This window comes from Salvelinus sp. IW2-2015, linkage group LG8, assembly GCF_002910315.2.
Source record: "Salvelinus sp. IW2-2015 linkage group LG8, ASM291031v2, whole genome shotgun sequence".
In the NCBI taxonomy this organism is placed as follows: Eukaryota; Metazoa; Chordata; class Actinopteri; order Salmoniformes; family Salmonidae; genus Salvelinus; species Salvelinus sp. IW2-2015.
In genome coordinates, this window is record NC_036848.1 from 22,533,874 (window position 1) to 22,559,750 (window position 25,877).

At 40.9% G+C, this 25,877-nt stretch overlaps 1 protein-coding gene across 1 annotated transcript in view; it reads left to right on the forward strand.

Moving 5' to 3' along the window:
- Positions 1–263: 263 nt before the first annotated feature.
- Positions 264–25,877, forward strand: part of LOC111967602 (GPI ethanolamine phosphate transferase 2) — a 120,618-nt gene continuing 95,004 nt past the window's right edge. The window contains exons 1-4 of the mRNA XM_023992763.2: positions 264–722; positions 973–1,178; positions 8,049–8,258; positions 8,573–8,761. Coding sequence (XP_023848531.1) covers positions 569–722; positions 973–1,178; positions 8,049–8,258; positions 8,573–8,761 — 759 coding nt within the window. The 5' untranslated portion in view covers positions 264–568. The remainder of the gene's footprint in view (positions 723–972; positions 1,179–8,048; positions 8,259–8,572; positions 8,762–25,877) is intronic.

Consider the following 25,877-nt stretch of genomic DNA (forward strand, 5'->3'; position numbering starts at 1 on the left):
GTAGTGATGCCTCTAGCACTGAGATGCAGTGCCTTAGACCGCTGCACCACTCGGGAGCCCAAACTAAATATTTTCTATTTTGACCATTCAACATATCACAATAATTAAATACATTAAACTTGTAGTTATTTWAAAAATCATAAATATCAATACAAGTAATCTTTCCAAAGCATATTTCTCTGGATGTATCGTAATTATTCTCGAAGTCCACACAAATCCCAGTTACGTTGTTTGACTGCTTCGGCTATCCGTAGCTAGTTTAAACCAACCCGGAACCAAGTTGACAGCTCCAGTTCCTGAAAGCATCACTTTCAAATGGGAGAAACAAATGTTTTTCGGTGGTGATGAATATGCCACAAAAACATACATTTTGTTATTGTAAATCGATTTTTTTTTTGCAAATTGGGGCGAGTTAGCTCGCCAGTGGGAGAGCCATTCATTACATCAAGCTAGCCACTTCCTTGTAATGCAAGAGTCAGAGGATTAAATCAAACACTGCTGTCAAGGATAACGTTTATCCTTTCATGTCATAGCAGTCAACTAGCTAGGTAGCTAGCCTGTCAGCAAAATGAGGGTACGTTCGTCGGTTTTTGCCTCGTTTTGTCTCATACTCCAAGTATTAAGCGTAGCCTTGTTTCTTAGGGGATTTTTCCCAGTCCCTGTCAAATCATCTTTTTCATCGAAAAGCAAGCTGTCAGATCTTCCGGCTGAACCATTCACAGGTGTGTTTAGTTGACATTCTTTTCTCTCTGGCTAGCTAGCTATACTTACAATTAGAGTGGTACTGTTATTCTTAGCTGACTATATTGATTTTCTGCATTGGATAGCTAGCTACTTGCTTGAATGATGACAAGTCAAAAAAGTTTTTATTTTGTTCACAGAATAAATGTTACCCTACCCATTTGTTCCTCAGTGTTGTCTACAATACCTATAATGTGTTGATAACTGTGGCATTTTCTTTGGCATTTACAGGGAGCTCCCCTAACTCGTCCAAGGTCCCAGACCCCCTGTTTAAGAGAGTGGTGATAGTGTTGATCGATGCGCTCAGGGAGGACTTTGTGTTTGGTCCCAATGGGAGAAAGTACATGCCGTACACAAGGCACCTAGTGGAGAGGGGCTCCACACACAGCTTTGTGGCCAAGGCAAGACCTCCTACAGTTACAATGCCCCGAATCAAGGTACGAAAGTAAAACACCACCATAACTCACTCTCATTTGTGGTGCAGTTATTTGTAGAAAAAGAAAACTCCCACAACTCACAATATTGCAATAAGTGTGCAGAGGTAATATTGTGTGCAGGATGATCTTTTCTACCTTGAAAATGCTGCTTTGTGATCGTGACAGTGTCAGGTGAAATGTCGTGGGTTGTCATGTGTTTGGGTTCAAAACCTTGGATGAAGTGTGTTGAACTGACTGGGCACATATGTCGAGCTTTGGTTGATTCATTGATTTGAGTTCTGGCCATTTAAAAAGTCCTAATAATCCTTTTTCTTTGAAATCATCTTCAAAATGAGACACTGTTTCAACTGTTGTCTTGTTATATATCTATTTGAATATAAATACTTATGAGTATTAGTCTAGCTATAGATTTAATGACATGCGTGGTATGTGGTTCAAAGAGACACAGAATACGTGTACCCTACCACCTTTTTCTGACAGTTGATCAAATTACTCTATAGCTACTTTCAAAATGTCAACGCTCATTTACCATAGCTAATTGGGCCTAATAGATCATTCATAGGTTTTAATTCAACACCTGCCAAAAAAATMGCCTACCCTGAATAAGCAGTAAACAACAATTGGCACATCTTTGTATTGAGACGTTCTCATTCATACCAGAAGGTGGCAGTGCAAGTCTGCCATCATGGAATGCTGCATCTTTCCAAATCACTGCAGTGCACCCAATCAACTGGTATGACACGGCCAACTAACCCAAATCAGAATCACCCAGAGACACAGCCCATTCATTAGGAGTACACKAGCCAGCCTCTGGCTGTGTGACAGGAAATACATCCCAGAAAAGGCAGTTTGGGGAGGGATGTAATTGAGTGTATTGTTGGAAAATAAATATTTCAGTGGATATACTGGCTGAATTGTACGCTGTGTATTGCTGCCCTTGTGTTTTGAGGCACACAGGGAATGGCGTGACTTAGGCCCAGTTTCCTGTTGTTGATAATATGTACAAACACACACAGGGCTGGCTCTAGCCTTTGGGCCCCCCACCTCGCGACAAAACATTTTAGTGGCCCACCGCTTGACGGTGGAGAGAGAAATTCAAGTTTTAAAGCAGGTTTCCTGCAATTCTACACATTTTGTAATGACTTATGCCATGTTAATGTGATATTGGAGTGAGAATGACTAACAAAATGAATGGGCGCCTCCTGGAGGTCAGGGCTCCTGGGCACGTGCATTGCGTGCCTGGTTGGTATTRGGCCATGATTGCTACAGGTTTAGATACAGTAGCTGGCTAGACTAACTACCAATTAAAAAAATAGTTACCTGACATAGCTAATTGAGTGATTTTCAGAACAAGATAACCGTGTATGCACAACCAAATGTGGAAATTTCACCTGATGTATTCTACTATTCTAACTCTAAATAGTAAGTTGAGAACCCGACTGAGCCTAGCGCTAGGTTGCCCTAAGCGACCACTTATATGGCTTGTACCTGGAACTGTCACTGCGCTCGCACACGCACTCAGAGTCCCATTCCAATTCCTTGACTATTTTCACATCTCCCGCCCACTTAAGTGATAAGAGAAAGTATTTTCAGGACAAAACAATGCCTTTGCAGGTAAAGCCACAGTGCGTCCAGAAGACCCAATCACCGACTATGCTCACTCACTAACTTTGGCCGACTAGGCTGTGTTGGGAAGACCTTTGCTTTGCAGACAGGGAGTTCTCTTATAGATTAGATTGTGTGGGGTTTGTTCATTTGTCAAAGGTGGAGTTGGGGCCATTTAAAAACTTTTATTTGTATTTTTTTTAAACATAGGTCCTACTGGTAATTGTTGAGGTGAAGACCAAGCCTGTATTTTGACCTCTGTCTATTCTTGGAAGCCTTTTTCAGGGTCACCACACTTTATTGGCTTTGCTGTCTCAAATACTGCAGATAGTAGCGTGTGATGCAGACTTAATAACTCTGAATAACTCGCTTTCGCACATTCCCTTAGGTTGCATTGTTGAAAACACTGTTCTGTGTGGAGGAAATATTTGGTTTCTTTTGCTCAGATTGACAAATTGCTCTACACCTGCTCAGATTGAACTCGTTAGCATTCCAAATACTTTCCGGTGGCCAGTGGTAGTTTTCTGATTCTGAAGAATTTCCTCACATATCCTTTCATTGGAATGGACACATGAGAAAATATGTTTTTTTTTGTGGCCGATTGTATAAGCCGTCGGTTTCACTGTAACAAGAACATACAGCTAGCGGAGAGGAGTTCTGGTGAATCTCTATTGAACACATTTTAATAGGCCTGGGCTAACTCTGGGGAAACTGGGCCAAAATAGTGAAGACCTGGCTGCTCACGATGACCCTAAGTTGGATACAACTTCCATGAGGGTCAGCAAGGAATTGCAGCATTTGGAAATGCCAATATGGATGAGTGGGTCTATGAGAAAGAGGTTTTGACTCAATCAATAACTCAATCAATACGTCGCAGACATTATTCGCCTTTTAATTCCATTGTAATGGGAAGAAGTGGGGAGCTTTTCTTTCTGTCTTTGCTTCAGATACATTTGACATATTCATCTTAATGTACCTTTCCTTTGTGTCGCTTTGTTCACCCGTAGTGATGTGCGTGGGTAGTCATTCTATTTAGTAAATTATGAAGATGACAATTGCTCAGGGACGGGGGAAAATAATATTGGTTTCTGGAGAGTATGTAGGAATATATGAAAATGCCCTGGGAAAAGAAAGCATATGATCTGCATTACTAAGACTCTGAACCAACCAACCATCCAAAATACCTAATATTTAGTCGTTATCCCAAACACAAATCAAAAATCAAAATCAAATGTATTTATATAGCCCTTCTTACATCAGCTGATATTTCAAAGTGCTGTACAGAAATCCAGCCTAAAACCCCAAACAGCAAGCAATGCAGGTGTAGAAGCACGGTGGCTAGGAAAAACTCCCTAGAAAGGCCAAAACCTAGGAAGAAACCTYGAGAGGAACCAGGCTATGAGGGGTGCCGGGTGGAGATTATAACAGAACATGGCCAAGATGTTCAAATGTTCATAAATGACCAGCATGGTCAAATAATAATAATCACAGTAGTTGTCGAGGGTGCAGCAAGTCAGCACCACAGTATTTGGTCACGTGTTTTCGGGCTAAACCACATCATGCTTTGAGAGTGCACTTATTGGACCCACTTCTTTTTTCGCCAGTCTTTGACTCCGCCTTATTTAACATACAATTAGCTGCATTTTCAAGGCCCTCCCTTAGTGCTAAGCCTTAATAATGCATGGTGCGTTCCAGCGTGTTCCCTTAACATACTGGTGAGGATTACTTTGGTTCTGACACAGACTAATATGTTTTTGTGTCAGGTCTATGCTTCCTCCAGAGCTCAGTCAAGGGTTTCCTCTGTTCCTCCACCAGGTCCCAAAACTGGATCTTCTCTCCATCGACTCCAATGCTCAACCAACATATTTATTTTGCCTACCAGTCATATCCTCTGCAGGAAAGGGAGCTTCTCCTCAACAAGTGTTGCGGTTTTTCCCAGCCTACCAATGATGAAATCGTCAGAAACCCTGCTTGAGACAAACTTTTCTCTTGCATCTGATTTGAGTGTGCGCTTTCTTACCACATCTAAGAACGAGACGGTACAGGTTTCAACTGAGCTCTCTGTCACAGACGGAGGGTTGTGTGGTTCGTGTGAGCTGCCAAGTGAACCATCATAGATGGATAGACTGATGTTGTCTCTCGAGAGTTTGTGTAAATATCSTACGTAAGATCAAAAGTTAAGCATCAATCTAAACTATTCGCTGACTTTTGCAATGTAGGCCTCGCTTGAAAATGATGCATACCTTACCTCCAATCAGGGTTTGAAGCTGTAGCAGAGTAGAGATCTAAAGATATRCATTTGGACCACCTTGGGGTTCTGAACCAGGGGCATCATACACCCCAAAAACCTGAGGGGGCACAGAGTGCGTGAGGATGGCTATATAGGATGGCAACACCTGAAACAGCCTTGTCTTGCAATCTAGAGCCATAATCATTATGCTTAATTCTATTTAAAAAATATGTATGTTTTCCTGCATATCTAAGCATACCTCTTAAGCTGTCTGTATGGTGATGAAAAAGAACTGATGGTTATTTTTTATAAAGACACTAAATATGCTTCTGTGCATCACTGCTAAATCCGGGTAAAAGATTGAAAGGAATGTGAGCCTTATTCAGTCCAATTTAGTTATTGCTTGCTTATTTTCTAAAGTCTACCAACCTTGCCAGCAGTCATGCCAGCTAAGATAGTTAGACAAGCTAGCTACTCTAACTTGATTGATAGCCTGAAATGTTATAGAAAATGCGCTGACAGAGGGGATGCAGGATTTCTTTTGCCTGACTTTAGATTTGTTTCTGCTTATAATTTCTGACATTTTGGTAGGCTATTTGTTAGTCAACTTAGTCTATGATTAGATACATGCAGCTTCTCTTTTGTCATATGTTACCCTACAAGACTAAATTAACCTTTGCAAGAAAAACAAAAACAGGAATGATTTTCTGGGCAAAATGTCCTATTTTACATCATTTTGACTGGTTGTAAGGAAATAGAAAGCTGTGAAAACGACCCAACATGTTTCTGATAAGATTTCAGGTCGCCCTTTATAACGCTGATGAAGATAGCTAGATACCGCCTGTAGAGGTGCTAACTGCGAGTTCACATTCTCTTAAGATGGGGAAATAAATCAATAATATTTCTCCACTCCTGTTCCTGAGTAAAAAGTTAGCCTACATTTGGTGTATCATTTTAATGCAGGAAATGCTTAATTTAGCAGGAGTTAAAATTAAGGTTATTTGAGAGGTTATAGACCTACAGTGAGTAAAGAGTCAGTGTTCAGTCTCCATTGAACCCATCTAAACAGTAGACTTCTGTTGCCTTGACGTGCCATAGGGCCATTTGAAGTCAAATTTGTTTAGCACCTCACAACCATCACACATAACATAGCCGGCACTGCTATCATACTATGGCTGACCCTGTAAAACAACACATTTCACTGCACCTATCCGATGTATGTGACAGTAAAACATATTTTTTTACCACTTCACCAAATCTTTCCCAAACATGACTTTTCTGGCCCTCCCCTTTTCTTTATTTTCAACTCTCCATTTCGCAGCTTTTCTCTTGTTGAATTCCGCTCCTATTTGCCTCCGTGGATCAACATGATTAACCTTTTCTGCCCATTTCCAAAAGCAATTGGCATGTAGGCGATTTAGCACGCGTACAGTTAGGCCCTGAAGTTTAGGCTTATGAACTAATGACAGACGGCCTAAAATAATGGGGAAAAAGTCAATGTAGCCTGTACATATACAGTGGGGCAAAAAAGTATTTAGTCAGCCACCAATTGTGCAAGTTCTCCCACTTAAAAAGATGAGAGAGGCCTGTAATGTTTATCATAGGTACACTTCAACTATGACAGACAAAATGAGAAAAAAAATCCAGAAAATCACATTGTAGGATTTTTAATGAATTTATTTGCAAATTATGGTGGAAAATAAGTATTTGGTCAATAACAAAAGTTAAATACACTTAAACACTTAATTGAAGAATCCCGTTCCTACTCCTACTAGTAGTAGTACTGTTGACCAATCACCGACGAAGGGGCGTAGACTTTGGCAACAGAACTTCAACTTGCCTCAAGTATATATTTTTTCCGCTCGAACAGCCGGAAAATCCCTGCCGGAACACCGAAACGAACAAAAACATCACAAAATGTTGTCATAATATATGCATAAACTGTTTCAACTGGGAAGCATGCAACAGCCTTAAATGTAGATAATTCTGATAGTTTTGCTTGAATTACAAAGGCCAGCAGGTGCTTTTGACACTGTGCTTTTGACATGTGCAAATGGACCAAAGCACGAGCACGAGAACAATTTTGTGGAAAAAGAAAGGCATGGAATCCATATCATAGTTTAGTTTAGACTAGTTTGCTTCCTTCTGTGAGGCTGGCTCAAGGTTATTTGCCCCAGAATGCCTGATTGTGAGAAATCACAGTGATTATGCAAAGAGTTGCTGTAAACACTTCAGAGTGAAAACATGTTGATATGCCTCGCTTGTGACAGGCTAGTGAGATACTGCCAACAACATCTTGGCCTATATGTGTTTCTTTATTGGCTTTAACTAGCTGTGGAGGACACAACATTATGTAATACATTATGTGATACAATAAATAGTCATAGTCACTATCAATCCTCCATAGACAGGCTACTATTATGAAAGTATTCTCATTACATAATACAGTATTTCATTTTTTTATCGTAAATAAATGTGTCGTTCAGTGATTGCTTTGAACACCATCTTACACCAGTTTCCCATTGTAATTGCTGTAGCTCCGGTGTTAGCCTTGTTTTACTGCAAATTATAGTTAAGTAAATGGAGATGCTAGCGTAACGAAATAACACTGATACTTTGAATAACGATGATATTTGCTGACTACACCTGACAACTATGTTGCACAATTAGCCTATTGCTAGCTTTACATATAGTACCAGTCAAAYGTTTGGACACACCTACTCATTCCAGGGTTTGTCTTTATTTTGAGTATTTTCTACATTGTAGACATCAAAAATATGAAATAACAGTGTGCAAAGCTGTCATCAAGGCTACTTTGAAGAATCTCAAAAATAAAATATATTTTGATTTAACACTTTTTTGGTTACTAAATGATTGCATATGTTTTATTTCATAGTTTTGATGTCTTCACTATTATTCTACAATGTAGAAAATTGAAGAAATAAAGAAAAACCATTGAATGAGTAGCTGTCCAAATTTTTGACTGGTACTGTACCTAGATTGACAAACTCCCTTGGCCCTCCTCCTCCCTCTAGGCCCTGACCACAGGCAGTATCCCAGGTTTCATCGACGTGGTGATGAACCTGAACTCCCCCGCACTGCTGGAGGACAACCTCATCTGGCAGGCCAAGACGGCGGGCAAACGGATGGTGTTCTATGGGGACGACACCTGGGTGAAGCTCTTTCCAAAGCACTTCATGGAGTATGACGGCACCACCTCTTTCTTTGTGTCTGACTACACTGAGGTCAGTCATGGTCATTGTCTGTTTGAAGGTCAGGGTCATGCCCTTTAACCTTTGCGCACTCATTGATTTTGTTTGTTTGATGTGATTTTTTTCATTGTTAGTTACATGGGAATGCCATGCCAATTTAACTAAAAGTTTTTTCCAAGATTCCGTATCATATTAGCTCAACTTTAATCTGTTTCTATTACATAATATTTCTTACATACTATACGTAAAGAGTTTCTCAAAGGTCTGATTCAGAAACAATGACACAATCTGGATTGTGTCTTGGTGTTAGTCTTTTGTGTTGACATGTCCCCGCTGACTCTTCCCAGGTTGACAACAACGTGACTCGTCACCTGGACGGCACGCTGAAGAGAGACGACTGGGACATTCTGATCCTGCACTACCTGGGCCTGGACCACATCGGCCACATCAGTGGACCCCACAGCTCCCTCATCCAGCCCAAACTAATGGAGATGGACGACATCCTCAAGAAGATTCATGGCTCCCTCATCTTAAAGGTATAGAAGACTACTTTTCAATAGCAAAATAACACATACAGTACCAGTCAAAAGTTTGGACACAGTTTGGATACTCATTCAAGGGTTTTTCTTTATTTTGACTATTTTCTACATTGTAGAATAATACTGTATTTTTCTTTTTATTTCACCTTTATTTAACCAGGTAGGCTAGTTGAGAACAAGTTCTCATTTGCAACTGCGACCTGGCCAAGATAAAGCATAGCAATTCGGCAATACAACACACAGAGTTACACATGGAATAAACAAAACATACAGTCAATAATACAGTAGAAAAAAAAAAAAAAAAAGTCTATATACAGTGAGTGCAAATGAGGTAATAAGGGAGTTAAGGGGCAAATAAAAAGGCCATGGTGGCGAAGTAAGTAAAATATAGCAATTAAACACTGGAATGGTAGATGTGCAGAAGATGAATGTGCAAGTAGAGATACTGGGGTGCAAAAGGAAAGATAACATAAATAAATACAGTATGGGATGAGGCGAGGTAGATAGATGGGCTGTTACAGAGGGTATGTACAGGTGCAGTGATCTGTCAGCTGCTCTGACAGCTGGTGCGTAAAGCTAGTGAGGGAGATATGAGTCTCCAGCTTCAGAGAATTTTGCAGTTCGTTCAGTCATTCGGAGCAGAGAACTGAAGGAAACACGACCAAAGGAGGAATTGCTTTGGGGGTGACCAGTGAAGATATACCTGCTGGAGCGCGTGCTACGAGTGGGTGCTGCTATGGTGACCAGTGAGCTGAGATAAGGCAGGGCCTTTACCTAGCAGAGACTTGTAGATAACCTGTAGCCAGTGGTTTGGCAATGAAGTATGAAGCGAGGGCCCAACGCGAAGCGTAGCAGGTCGCAGTACGGTGGCAAAACACCCGATGGCACTCGTGATAGACTGCCATCCATTTTTGTTTGATTAGAGTGTTCGGAGGCTATTTTATAGATGACATCAACCAAAAGGTCGAGGATCGGTAGGATGGTCAGTTTTACGAGGGTATGTTTGGCAGAACATGAGTGAAAGATGCTTTCGTTGCGATATAGGAAGCCGATCCTAGATTTATTTTTTGGATTGGAGATGCTTTATGTTGAGTCTGGAAGGAGAGTTTACTGTCTAACCAGACACCTAGGTATTTGTAGTTGTCCACGTATTCTAAGTCAGAGCCGTCGAGTAAGTGATGCTGGACGGGTGAGCAGGTGCGGGCAGTGATCGATTGAATAGTATGCATTTAGTTTTACTTGTGTTTAAGAGCAGTTGGAGGCCACGGAGGAGAGTTTGTATGGCATTGAAGCTCTTCTGGAGTTAGTTAACACAGTGTCCAAAGAAGGGCCAGAAGTATACAGAATGGTGTCGTCTGCGTAGAGGTGGATCAGAGAATCACCAGCAGCAAGAGCGACATCATTGATGTATACAGAGAAGAGAGTCGGCCCGAGAATTGAACCCTGTTGGCACCCCCATAGAGACTGCCAGAGGTCCGACAACAGGCCCTTCGATTTGACACACTGAACTTCTATCAGAGAAGTAGTTGGTAAACCAGGCGAGGAATCATTTGAAGACAAGGCTGTCGAGTCTGCCAATAAGAATGTGGTGATTGACAGAGTCGAAAGCCTTGGCCAGGTCGATGAAGACAGCTGCACAGTAATGTCTCTTATCGATGCCGGTTATGATGTTGTTTAGGACCTTGAGCGTGGCTGAGGTGCACCCATGACCAGCTCTGAAACCAGATTGCATAGCGGTGAAGGTACGGTGGGATTGAAAATTGTCGGTAATCTGTTAACTTGGCTTTCGAAGACCTTAGAAAGACAGGGTAGGATAGATATAGGTCTGTAGCAGTTTGGGCCTAGTGTGTCACCCCCTTTGAAGAGGGGATGACGAAGACATCAAAACTATCAAATAACACATATTGAATCATGTAGTAACCAAAAACGTGTTATATAAATCAAAATATATTCTAGATTCTTCAAATTAGCCACCATTTGATTTGCCTTGATGACAACTTTGCTCACTCGTGGCATTCTCTCAACCAACTTCACCTGGAATGCTTCTCCAACAGTCTTTGTGAAGTTCTCACATATGCTAAGCACTTGTTGGCTGCTTTTCCTTCACTCTGCGGTCCAACTCATCCCAAACCATCACAATTGGGTTGAGGTCGGGTGATTGTGGAAGCCAGGTCATCTGATGCAGCACTCCATCACTCTCCTCCTTGGTCAAATAACCCTTACACAGCCTGGAGGTGGGTTGGGTCATTGTGAAAAACAAATTATAGTTCCACTAAGCGTGAAAACAGATGGGATGGCGTATCATTGCAGAATGCTGTGGTAGCCCTGCTGGTCAAGTGTGCCTTGAATTCTAAATAAATCACTGACGGTGTCACCAGCAAAGCACCCCCACACCATCAAAATTCCTCCTCCATGCTTCACGGTGAGAACTACACATGCAGAGATCATCCGTTCACCTACTCTGTGTCTCACACAGACACGGCGGTTGGAACCAAACGTCTCAAATTTGGACTCGTCAGACCAAAGGACAGATTTCCACCGGTCTAATGTCCATTGCTCGTGTTTCTTGGCCCAAGCAAGTCTCTTCTTATTGTTGTCCTTTAGTAAGGGTTTCTTTGCAACAATTCGACCATGAAGGCCTGATTCACACTGTCACCGCTGAATAGTTGATGTGTCTGTTACTTGAACTCTGTGACGCATTTATTTGGGCTGCAATCTGTGGTGCAGTTAACTCTAATGAACTTATCCTCTGCAGCAGAGGTAACTGGGTCTTCCTGTCCTGTGGCGGTCCTCATGAGAGCCAGTTTCATCATAGCACTTGATGGTTTTTGMGTCTGCACTTGAAGAAACCTTCAACGTTTTTGAGGTGTTACGCATTGACTGACCTTCATGTCTTAAAGTAATGATGGACTGTCATTTCTCTTTGCTTATTTGAGCTGTTCTTGCCATAATATGGACTTCTACCAAATAGAGCGATCTTCTGTATTCCACCGCTACTTTGTCACAACACAACTGATTGGCTCAAACGCATTAAGAAGGAAAGAAATTCCACAAATTAACTTTTAACAAGGCACACCTGTTAAGTGAAACACATTCCAGGTGACTACCTCATGAAGCTGGTTGATGGAATGCCAAGAGTGTGGAAAGCTGTCATCAAGGTAATGGGTGGCTTCTTTGAAGAATCTCAAATGTAAAATATACTTTTTTGGTTACTATATGATTCAATATGTGTTATTTCATAGTTTTGATGTCTTCACTATTATTTTTCAATGTAGAAAATAGTAAATATAAAGAAAAACCCTGGAATGAGTAGGTGTGTCCAAACTTTGGACTGGTACTGTATATTGTTCCAATTAAGATTCTAAGAACAGTTTTTAGGGATATGCGGCACTATTTTTGTCTGCCCCAAAACATTGAAACTGCACCTTTCCATTTACACATTTCCACGAAATCTCCTGCTTATTTTCATCCTTTTTGTAATAAGGTTTAGGATATCAGTTATGACAAGTATCATCATTTATTTGTGGGAGAATGTCCTGTTATGATTAGCGCTTTTGAAGCACTCAACAGTCGTTTTCTTGTAAAAACATGTATAGGATCATGACTGGAAATGGTGTTCTTGTGCATATTTAACCGCGCCAGCTATTTTACTCTCTCTTGCGCTTAGGCAACAGGGAGCTCTGAATTAAATGTTCTTGAAAGCCTCAGCTCCAAACTTCCCCAGTAAAAGCCTGCTGCTGTTCTTTACACAGTAATGTTGTGACCTAAATATAGTCAGCCCATTGTGGTCCCATAGGGTGTCTTAGAAGCTCAATGAAAAAACCCACAAAGTATGTTCCCTCAGATGGCTGAGATGACTAGTAGACGTTCAACGAGTTTCGAGGTATAAAACATTCCAGTGATTTTCATAGCCTTGCCGAACTAGCGATATCCTTTTTCTTCACTCTGTGTCTGTGCCGTGATATAAGAAATGTCGCATCGTGCAAAGTGGTTGGCTGGGATAGGGAGAAAAGGAAACGTAGGCTCCCATGGCTCCACGGTAAAAAGGTAGCCAGAGCTTCTTTCCTACTTTGGCCTTCCCGGAGTAGAAAGGAGAAGCCAGTACCTGCAGTGTGGGACAACGCACAATCTGAGCTACAGTTTCTGGAGGGGAAGGGATTAAAGACTGAAGCACTGTGACATTTGCAGACCTGCCAACCTGCACGCGGTTATAAAAAACGACCCTAAAATATGCAAAAATAGGCTTCTAGTTAGTACATTGTGGTTTTTGACTCAACCATCTGAGGTTGGAGATGAGCCAATCAGAGAACTTGGCTAGGAGAAAAAATCTCTAGCTCTCCGCTCCAGCTGTTCCACTTTATACTGTCTTTCACAGAAGTTTTGTTAGACTTTTAAAGATGACTATGCCGATGTTAATTCATCTCTAGACCCAAACTGTTACAGACCTATATCCATCCTGCCCTCCCTTTCTAAAGTCTTCGAAAGCCAAGTGAACAAACAGGTCACCGACCATTTCGAATCCCACCGTACCTTTTCCGCTATGCAGTCTGGTTTCTGAGCTGGTCATGGGTGCACCTCAGCCACGCTCAAGGTCCTACACGATATCATAACTGTTATCGATAAAAGACAGTACTGTGCAGCCATCTTCATCGACCTGGCCAAGGCTTTCGACTCTGTCAATCACAGTATTCTTGTCGGCGGACTCAACATCCTTGGTTTCTCTAATGACTGTCTCGACTGGTTCACTAACTACTAAAGGGTGGCTACTTTGAAGAATCTCAAATATAAAATATATTTACATTTTAACACGTCTTTGGTTACTACATGGTTCCATACGTGTTATGTCATGGTTTTGATGTCTTCACTATTATTATACAATGTAGAAAATAGTAAAAATAAAGAAACCATGGAATGAGTAGGTGTGTCCAAACTTGGACTGGTACTGTATGTTATCCATTTATTGACTGTGAGCACTTCGTGGTCTATAGCAGCATCCCACAAGAATGGGCTTTAGGTGAAGCAGATGAGCCTGTAGCCATATTACTTCAACAGTATTTAACATGATATCCTCTCTAAGCTTTACAGGAATGTGGTTCTGAATATAAACAGCAACACCTCCACCATTGGCATTTCTGTCTTTTCTGTAGATGTTATAACCATGTAATGCTACCACTGTATCATCAAAGGTATTATCAAACTGATTTTCAGAGTCAGAATATTAATGTAATCTGTTACTAGCAAGTTATTAATTTCATGAACCTTGTTTCTTAAGCTACATATGTTAACGTGGGCTATTTTGAGCACTTTTCTGGGATACTTGATTGTTTTCATTGCTTTACTGGGAAGCTTTAGAGAAGTAGACATGCTCATGTTATTTATGTTAGTAGAGGATGAGCTTCCTACTCGGGCACACCGCCTCAGTGCTAACAGTATAACTCTGTTTCATAGGCACATGATTACTGCATACAATAGCTGTAGGATCAGCAGAGGCATTCAGTGCAGTTAGAGGGACATCAATTAGGTTACTTACATTGCATCTACCAACGCCACTGGTATAATGTACATTTGCTGAAGTATTATGACACCTCAGAAACACAATGGTAGGGATTAATTGAGCTGGGCTTGGGCCATCAATAAGTTATTGTCTCAATGCTGTGAAAGGATCCAGGAACCCAAATTATTCGGGTGGATCCCATCCTCCTAATAAAACGTGTTTTGTTTCCAAAAGGTATCGAAATTGTCAACAAAAGTTACACCCATTGAGCTGCAATAATCACGTAGCCAGCTGTGAAGTGAAAGAATACTGCTAAAGTGTTCAATGCCACGTTTCAGAAGGGGCACAGGGCCAGATATGATGGGTCTTCTATTAGTGTCTAGCAGAGAATCAAATCAGCTCTTTAAAATCCAGTTTCAACTGTTCAGAGCTGCCCTTCATAATGTCATTAAAGCCCACATGATATAACGGTATAATCGATTTCCATGTCCTGAAGAACATAGAACATTCGGGACCAGCTTAGTAATGTAATCTACTCGAGCTCCAGGATAGGACAATGTTTTTGCACCAGGAACAGTCACATTTTCCGATCATAGAGCTGCCCAAAATCACGGCTGGCGACAAGGACGAGGAAATCRGCCCACTCCCACGCTTCACAGGAGTCTGAGAACCCTTTAAGGATGGGCGAGAGSCAGGGTAACTTGAGCCCGTAGCTCGCATCGCCTGGTGCAGGCCTCGMACAGATGGAGATGCCCCGCTTGATCTAGAGCAGGGATGGAAGGTTGTCGACGCCGAGTTCAAAACCTTAGTGGAAGGAATAGGCACAGCGGCCGCAGACACAGGTACCCCCAGCAACGAAGGTGCAGGAAGTTCAGGCTCCAGGGTGGTAAAACTATTCGTTGTTMGTATTCGCTCCGGGCCTCTCATTGGGAGTGTAGCCTGCTTTGTGGTAGACCGCTGTCTACGGCTTCCATGGCTCGTGACATGCGACTATCGTTAATTTGCATGCTCCTCTTGCTATGCCCATTCGACTTCGCTATCAGATTGGGGAGGAGAGGCAGGAGATGGCTCCTCTGGCGAATGAAGTCTGGGCAACACCAGCCAGTCGGACAACGACAAGGCAGAGTTGCATCCGACAAGGGTGAACGCCGTCCAGCCACCAGCGTAGAAAAGGTAACCATTCCACTCTGCGTTTTCCCCAGTTTCTTACGTAGGCTGGTGACCCTCTTGATCAAGGAAGCCACTTCAATCCTATAATCCTCAGTAAGCAAACAATTGCCACATTGGAACTCAGAGTGATCTAGATTGTCCCGCAACAAAGCGTAGTAGATACAGCTCCTACAGCGCTGGGACCGATCATTTACTTCTCCAGACAAAGAGCGCTCCATTGCAAAACTCATCTGGGACTAACTTTGTTAGCTTGATTGCTAAACGCTTAGCTAGCAGCTTATCAACAGGATAGATCAATAACTTTTATTTTTACATTTTTTATTTCACCTRTATTTAACCAGGTAGGCCAGTTGAGAACAAGTTCTCATTTACAACTGCGACCTGGCCAATATAAAGCAAAGCAGTGCGACAAAAACAACACAGAGTTACACATGGGATAAACAATCGTACAGTCAATAACACAATAGAAAAATCTGTATACAGTGTGTGCAAATGATGTAAGGAGGTGAGGCAATAAATAGGCCAATAGTGGCGAAGTAATTACAATTGAGCAATTTACACTGGAATGATATATGTGCAGATGAGGACGTGCAGGTAGAAATACTGGTGTGCAAAAGAGCAGAAAAACAAAAACAAATATGGGGATGAGGTAGGTAGTTGGTTGGATGGGCTATTTACAGATGGGTTATGTACACCTGCAACGATCGGTAAGCTGCTCTGAGAGCTGACGCTTAAAGTTAGTGAGGGAGATAAGTCTCCAACTTCAGTGATTTTTGCAATTCGTTCCAGTCATTGGCAGCAGAGAACTGGAAGGAAAGGCGGCCGAAAGAGGTGTTGGATTTGGGGATGACCTGTGAAATTTACCTGCTGGAGCGCGTGCTATGGGTGGGTGTTGCTATGGTGACCAGTGAGCTGAGATAAGATGGAGCTTTACCTTGGCCAGGTCGATGAAGACTGCTGCACAGTACTGTCTTTTATCGATAACAGTTATGATATCGTGTAGGACCTTGAGCGTGGCTGAGGTGCACCCGTGACCAGCTTGGAAACCAGATTGCATAGCGGAGAAGGTACGATGGGATCCGAAATGGTCGGTGACCTGTTTGTTCACTTGGCTTACGAAGACTTTAGAAAAGCAGGGCAGGATGGATATAGGTCTGTAACAGTTTGAGTCTAGAGATTAATTAACTGATTAATAAACATCGGCATAATCATCTTTAAAAGTCTAACATAACTTCTGTGAAAGACGGTATAAAGTGGAACAGCTGGAGCGGAGAGCTAGAGATTTTTTCTCCTAGCCAAGTTCTCTGATTGGCTCTTCTCCAACCTCAGATGGTTGAGTCAAAAACCACAATGTACTAACTAGAAGCCTATTTTTGCATATTTTAGGGTCGTTTTTTGTAACCGCGTGCAGGTTGGCAGGTCTGCAAATGTCACAGTGCTGCAGTCTTTAATCCCTTCCCCTCCAGAAACTGTAGCTCAGATTGTGCATTGTCCAACACTGCAGGTACTGGCTTCTCCTTTCTAATCAGGGAAGGCCAAAGTAGGACTTCAACAAAATAGGACTTCAACACTTAACAAAGAGCTGCTGTTAGTTTCAGAATGGGTGGCAAGGAATAAGTTAGTCCTAAATATTTTGTATTTGGGACAAATCATTCACTAAACCCTAAACCTCAACCAAATCTTGTAATGAATCATGTCAAAATGTATCAAGTTGATGTGACTAAACTGCTTGGAGTAACCCTGGATTGTAAACTGTCATTGTAAAAACATATTGATACAGCACTATCTAAGATGGGGAGAAGTCTGTCCATAATAAAGTGCCGCTCTGCCTTCTAAACAACCCTATCAACAAGGCAGGTCCTACAGGCCCTAGTTTTGTTGCACCTGGACTACTGTTCAGTCGTGCGGTCAGGTGCCCTTAATTGTACACGGAGAGCTAACATTAATGATATGCATGTCAATCTGTCAAGGCTCAAAGTGGAGGAGAGATTGACTTCATCACTACTTGTTTTTATAAGAATTGTCGACAAGCTGAATGCACCGAGCTGTCTGTTTTAAACTACTGGCACACAGCTCGGACACCCATGCTTACCCCACAAGACATGCCACCAGAGTTCTCTTTACAATCCCCAAGCCCAGAACAGACTATGGGAGGCACACAGTACTACATGGAGCCATGACTACATAGAACTATATTCCACATCAGGTAACTGATGCAAGCAGCAGAATCAGATTTTTTTTTTTAAACAGATAAAAATACACCTTATTGAACAGCGTGGACTGTGAGGAGACACAGGTACAGACACGCATACGGACATGGACGCTAGCACACCCACTCTACACACACGCACATTGGGGTATTGTTGTACGGTGGTATCGTGCATTTTGTGTTGTGGATAGGTAGTGGTGTAGCAAAGTTACATGATGTACTGTTTTATCTTTTGTTTTATGTTTAATGTAAGTGTCTTGATGTGTTTGGACCCCAGGAAGAGCAGCAGCTAATTAATTGGCAGCAGCTAATGGGGATCCCTATTAAAATACAAAAAATACAAATATAGCTGTATGTCAACAGTAGGCTGCTAATGATGTCATAATAGTCAGTTCACCAATGACAGCACGTTGAATGAATGGCAGCCTAGTAGTCAGACCTAACTTGATGGATTAGGTCAGGGATGGAGTTCTGGATAGGCCTAATTCCATTGTTTCATATTCCAAGTTGCCTACAATAAACTAGATTACTAAATGGCATCCAGTAATTGAATTATTCCGCATGTTCTCGTCCAACAAAATTAAGACGCCACTTTACATTTTCACTCAAATATTCACATAGACACCTAATAATTTGAAAAATGATTACCCCTAAATTTAACCTAGAACAATGTGAAGGTGTCATTGAGACCACCTCAATTTCATTTAGGATGAAACACAAGACTTCTGTGTTGCAGAAATTAGTTGATGGCAGGGTCAGCAAAAATGTAGGTGGGCCAAAATGTAGGCACTCAAATCATCATTAAATGATCATAAAAGCATAGCCTGCCCTATACACTGCTGTAATCAAACCCTCTATGCTGCCACACCTGATTCAAACCTGATCTACCTTGATTGGCCTCTGTAACAGTGATTAACATCAGAAAAGCCTGGCCTCGTTGCACCCCCCTTTGGAGCAATGACGTGTATTTTGAACATCAACATTCTAACAATCTAACAAATAAATGTCATATATGCTATCAKAATAATAAATATTTGGTTGTGTTTATGAAGGTCTTAAGTAACATATCTATTTCAAAGAACAAAAGAGCATTTTCATTACTTTATGCAACTGTAGGCTACAAAAAAAACACTTATCAACACAATTCAAGTGTTAAAATGAATTAAATAAACACCAAAGACCATTCATTAATGATTTGTTAAGGGCAGGTATTACAGAATATTATGAATTTAAGAAATGCACCTCAAAAGAATAGAATGGCATATTTTGAGTTTAAATACACTACATAACCAAAAGTATGTGGACACCTGCTAGTCGAACYTCTCATTCCAAAATCATGGGCATTAATATAGAGTTTGTCCCCCCTTTGCTGCTATAACAGCCTACACTCTTCTGGGAAGACTTTCCACTAGATGTTAGAACATTGCTGTGGGAACTTGCTTATTTTTCCAAGAAAATGTACTTCCTAAAAAGTATTAGCTATTTACATTGACTGGAAAAATATATATTTTTTCATGCATTTGCCTTTTATCATATATGATAAGAGAGGTCCGATTTTCTCCATGTAGGCCTACCCTTTATTATAAATAACGTAGAATCCCTTATATTTCAGAACTTGAATCTCGAGCAAGACTGTATGATAACACTGGTAATAGGACAGTTGTTGTAGCCTACTACATTGCCTTCAGAAAGTATTCATACCCCTTGACTTATTCCACATGTTGTGTTACAGCCTGAATTCCAAATGGATTAAATTGTTGTTTTTTCTCTCACCCGTTTACACACAATACCCCATAATGAGAAAGTGAAAACATGTTTTGAGACATTTTTATAAAATGTATTGAAKATGAAATACATAAGTAATCACACAATACATGTTAGAATCACATTTTGCAGTGATTACAGCTGGGAGTCTTTCATGGTATGTCTCTTAAGAGCTTTGCACACCTGGATTGTACAATATTTTCCCATTATTCTTTTCAAAATTCTTCAAGTTTTGTCAAATTGGTTGTTGATCATAGCTAGACAGCCATTTTCAAGTTTTTCCATAGTTTTTCAAGCCAAGTTAAGCCAAAACTGTAACTCGACCACTCAGGAACATTCACTGTCTTCTTGGTAAGCAACTCCGAGTAGATTTGGCCTTGTGTTTTGGGTTATTGTCCTGCTGAAAGGTGACTTAATCTCCCAGTTTCTGGTGGAAAGCAGACAAACAGCTTTTCCTCTAGGATTTTGCCTTTGCTCATCTCCATTCCCTTTCTTTTTTATCCTGAAAAACTCCCCAGTCCTTAACGATTACACCCATAACATGACACAGCCACCACTATGCTTGAATATATGGGGAGGGGTACTCAGTAATGTGTTGTGTTGGATTTTCCACAAACATAACACTTTGTATTAATAAGGACAAACAGTTCATTTCTTTGTCACATTTTTATTTTTTATTTTTGCCTTGTTGCAAACAGGATGCATGTTTTGGAATATTTGTATTCTGTACAGGCTTCCTTCTTTTCACTCTGTAATTTAGGTTAGTGTTGTGGATTATCCTCAGTTTTTTTTATTCTCAGTTTTCTCCGATCACAGCCATTAAAGTCACCATTGGCCCCATGGTGAAATCCCTGAGCGGTTTCCTTCCTCTCCGGCAACTGAGTTCAGAAGGAGGCCTGTATCTTTGTAGTGACTGGGTGTATTGATCCAACATACCAAGTGTAATTAATAACTTTACCATGCTCAAAGGGATATTCAATGTCTGCTTTTTTATTTTAACCAATCCACCAATAGGTGGACTTTTTTGTGAGGCATTGGAAAACCTCCCTGGTGTTTGTGCTTGAATCTGTGTTTGAAATTCACTGCTTGATTGAGGGACCTTACTGATAGTTGTATGTGTGGTGTACAGAGATGGTCATGAAAAAATTATGTTAAACAGTATTGCACACGGAGTGAATCCATGCAACTTATTATGTGACTTGTTAAGCACATTTTTACTCCTGAACTTATTTAGGCTTGCCATAACAAAGGGTATGAGTATGTATTGACTCAAGAAATTTCAGCTTTTAATTTTTTATTAATTTGTAAACATTTCGAAAATATACTTACACTTTGACATTATGGGGGTATTGTCTAAGCCAGTTACCAGAAAATTTWAATTTAATCTATTTAAAATTTAGGCTGTAACACAAAATGTGGAAAAGGTATGCATACTTTATGAAGGCACTGTACTTGCGAGGTACATCAGAGCATAAATTGAGATTTTTATTTTTATTTCACTGGACTGATGGTCAGTCTCAAAGGAGGGAGGCAGAGAGTGTGAGTCAAAGTGGAAAAGCGTGTTTCCTTTCTAAAAGGTATTTTCCTGGTTAAATAAAGGTTAAATAAATAAAAAAAGTGTTCAATAAAAACAGTGTTGTAGGAAAAACAACTCACTCATAAATACACCCATTTGCTGTATTCTCTGACAATCTCTCGCTCTAGGCATGGTTTTAAATCTTACAGTAGCCTGCTCTACAGCCAGTAATCATTTTGCTGTGGACGCATGGAAACTGCTGTAGACACGGTGATCTAAGTTATCCGATTAGCCAACGGTATGCCTACAGATGCACCTATTTTACTGTCTGGGCTCGCCAGGAAGGCAGAGTTTGTATTGTCAGACAAWTAAAATGGTTCAAAATGGGATCACTTCAGTTACCCGGCATGCAAGGTAGCTGAATTAGGTGTATCTATCGCATTATTAGCACAGAAACAATTTTTATTTATTTAATAAAAATCAAAAGTAGTTTGGCTGGGCGACCAACCCTCTTGTAACTTTCGTTGAAGCTGCTGTACAAAAACAGTTAGTTCTACGTCCTCCACAGAAATGCCATAATGGTTACCGAGTTGCTGTATCGCTGTAATTTTACCAAACGAGTCGGATCGGGGCAGGCAGGCAGCTGCGGCCTCCTTCATGATCCCGTATGATTGTTCTGAAAACGACTGTTGAGTTCTATAAATTGCCTGTCCAATATCTCGTTCCATAATGCCTGTGAATCCGAGTTGCTCCTAACGGGGGCTGCTTTACCCACTTTAGATTGTAACGTGCAAGTCCCCAGACCTTGCTAACAGTTTTTTGTTTCGGGAACTGGTAGCTAGCATCCCAGTTGTGGATTTCATTTTGACCATCAAATCATCTGTAACCTTAATGATTGAATCAAAATCACCTTTAAATGTGTCTCGTATGTACTGAAACGGTCTTTAAGGCCCTTGATTAGATCGATGCAATTAGTGATTGATATAGAGGGGGACTGAGGCCCTTCATGGGGAAATCACTAATATCAAATAACTTGGCAAATGCTCCAACATCCTTTTCTATATGCGGTTTCTTGAACAAATGTAACAGTGAGATTTGTTTGGCCATTTTATGTGTTTTTGTTTGCCAAGTCTAGCTAGCTAACAGTGAGTGGCCTACACAGTATAGCCTAGCCTACACAGCTGTAGCTACTGTTTACTGCACATGGTATCACTGTGGAGTGACATGTGCCAGAACCCACCAATAATGTTTTCAAATTGATAAGCTGATTTGTTTTAGTTTTTCCCTGGTAAATAATCAAGCATAATGCAAATGCATTACATTGTCCTACATGGAATAGATTTCATGTACAGCARTWGATTTTATGTAGATGTACTTCTAATGTAAGACGTCTTTGAGTGTCTGGAAAGGCATCTGCCAAATCAAATATATTATTGTTGTTATTATTATTGTTTTATCTGATGGTGTATGCATGTTTAGGACAGTGCTAGACTTGGATAGAAATAGATGTCGGTACTCATTTTAGGTGTCGGTACTGTTTATATTTAGGTGCAGGATTTTCTCAATACTTTTGAGCTAATATTCTATAGGAGGTGCAGGAACTCAAGCAGAAGAACATTTTAGCTGCTYGTACTCATTTCCTGTGAGCTCCTGCCCAAGTTAAGTACTGTGTTTAGATAAAGATACAAATATTGTCCAATCTTATTGGGTGAACTTGGCTCCCCAGTCCACCCGTGCCTACGCCCCTCCTGTGGCTACATTGTTTGATATCATTTAAGACTCTAGGTTTCAGGAAATGGCAGCTACAGGTTTTTCTAAAATGCAAAATGCTCCAACTTCCAGACCTCCACCTACCCAACCTTAGGCACCACCTTGTCAGAAAATCTTAGGGAGAGCCCTGGTTGTACATTTAAACGTATTTCCAGTTGTCTACTGAAGAGTAGTCAATTACCAAGCCCCGGTAAGACTCTATTGCCTACCATTTCTACTGAGACAGTCTTCTGCCAACATTAGGCTAAAAAGGTGCATTTGCCTATGATTTAAGCAGTGTGGGTGTCGCACGCGTGCCATCGTGGGGTCCTGCCGCCGCTCTGAAGTGGTATTTTAAAAAATTATTCATGGTTGGCATGTCCGCATTCGTTTGAAGACATTTGTTAAAGGACAAGCTAATTGTTACTTATAAAAAGAGAGGTGGAGGGACTATAAACATGACTGAAGATGATCATGCTGACTAAGGCTGGGTTTTCTAAACCATTAGCCTTATTACTTGAATGATATAATTTGATGTTTGATTTAGTTTAATATATGTTTTCTTGACCATCAAAGGTTGTACAGCGCCGTGAAAAAGTATTTCCCCCCCCTTTTTGTGTTCACTCAGGTTCCCTTTATCTAATATTAGATTTTGATTGAAGACCTGATAACATTCAGTGTCTAGAAAATTCTAAAATACAGAGAAAATTTCAAAGGGGACAAATACTTTTTCACGGCACTGTATATCCTAACTAAACAGGATATTGGTTGATGCTTTGCAAGTTGCAGCCTCTTAATCGTTTAGGGATAAAAAATACAAAGAAATCTGCAACAAAACGAATGGCTCAGAAAGCCAACTCCGCCCTGGCACATCTATGGTGTTGTTCTCTCATTTGCACAATTTGATTTCACGGCATGTGTTTTCTACTGTGCTGAAAGCAGCCCTGTCAAATATACTCTTGCTGCTGGGTTCTCACGAGTCTACGATAAAAGGGATTACGGAAGCAAAGAGAACCTGGGCTTGATCAGCGTATGTCAGCTCCCATATACCAGCRACCTTGTTTGTCTGTGTCTGTCACCTGCCATCGCCAAATCCACCCATCCCCGAAACAACAAGAGAGCAAACGTTGCAGGCACAATTTGTCATGTATGTGCGTGTCAAAATCCTGTCCTCGCTCTTTTAAACTGTGTCTGTTCCACTGAGGTTTCAAAAGATGACTCTCTTTCTCCCCTCTGTTTTAATGGCTGCTGAAGGCAACCCCCCTCCCCAGAAAATAAATAACAGGAGGGATGCCACCAAATATACTTATTGTAAGTTTAGGATGGCTGATACATTTTAACCAGACCWAGATGTTCTGCAGATAGTCGAACAAATTCTACAATACGTACCTCATGTAATGTCAGTCATAGGYACCCTGCACGGTGCACAGCTCCAGTCCTTGAAGGKCACATTGTATTCCCTTGTCATCCTTGCCAACGCTGTATCAAGGGAATAGTTKATCCAAAGTACACTATTTGCGTTTCGTTTCCTGAGACTGATTTCTACCGTGTACAGTGCCTTTAGAAAGTATTCACGCATCTACATTTTTTCCACATTTTGTTTTGTTACAACCTGAATTTAAAATAGATTCAATTGAGATTTTTGGCCGCTGGCCTACACACAATACCCTATAATGTCAAAGTTGAATTCTGTTTTTAGAAATGTTATCAAATGAATGAAAAGCTGAAATTCAACCCCTGTGTTAAGGCAAGCCTAAATACACAGAGTGTACAAAACATTAAGGACACTTGCTCTTTCCATGACAGACTGACCAAGTGAATCCGGGTGAAATCTATGATCCCTTATTGTTAAATCTTATTGTTAAATCCACTTTAATCAGTGTAGATGAAGGGGAGGAGACAGGTTAAAGAAGGATTTCTAAGCCTTCAGACAATTGAGACGAGTATGTGTGCCATTCAGAGGGTGAATGGGCAAGACAAAACATTTAAGTGCCTTTTTAATGGTGTATTGTAGTACACTTTAGGTGCCAGGTGCACAMGTTTGTGTCATGAACTGCAACGCTCCTGGGTTTTTCATGCTCAACAGTTTCCCGTTTGTATCAATAATGGTCAACCACCCAAAAGACATCCAGCCAACTTGACACAACTGTGGGAAGCTTTGGCGTCAACATGGGCCAGCATCCTTGTGGAATGCTTTCGARACCTTGTAGAGTCCATGCCCTGACGAATTGAGGCTGTTCTGAGGGCAAAAMATAGGGGTGCAACTCAATATTAGGCTGGTGTTCCTAATTTTGGTACACTCAGTGTAAGTTCAGGAGTAACAATTTGCTTAACAAGACACATAAGTTGTATGGACTGAAATAATAGTGTTTAACATGATTTTTGAATGACTACCTCATCTCTGTACCCCACGTACACAATTATCTGTAAGGTTACTCAGTCGAGCAGTGAATTTCAAACACYGATTATACCACAAAGACCAGGGATGTTTTCCAATGCCTCGCAAAGAAGGGCACCCATTGGTAGAAAATGAAAAAAAAAGACATTGAAAATCCCTTTGAGCATGGTGAAGTAATTAATTACACTTTGAATGGTATATCAATACACCGGGTCACTACAAAGATACAGGGGCCCTTCCTAACTCAGTTGCTGGAGAGGAAGGAAACCGCTAAGGGATTTCACCATGAGGCCAATGGCGACTTTAAAACAGTTACAGAGTTTAATGGCTGTAATAGGAGAAAACTGAGGATGGATCAACAACATTGTAGTTACTCCAAAATACTAACCTAATTAACAGAATAAGATAAGGAAACCTGTACAGAATTAAAATATTCCAAAACAAGCATCCATTTTGCAATAAGGCACTATTCTGCAAAAAAATGTGGCGAAGTCCATATGTCCTGAATACAAAGTGTTATATTTGGGGCAAATCCAACACAAAGAATCACTGAGTACCACTCTTCATATTTTCAAGAATGGGGGTGTCTGCATCATGTTATGGGCAAGGACTAGGGAGTTTTTTATTATAAAAAGAAACAGAATAGAGCTAAGTACAGGCAGATTCCTAGAGGAAAACCTGTTTCAGTCTGCTTTTCAACAGACACTGGGAGACAAATTCACCTTTCGACAGGACAAATTCCTAAAATAAAAGGCCAAATGTACACAGGAGTTGCTTACCAAGACGACCGTGAATGTTRCTTAGTGGATGAGT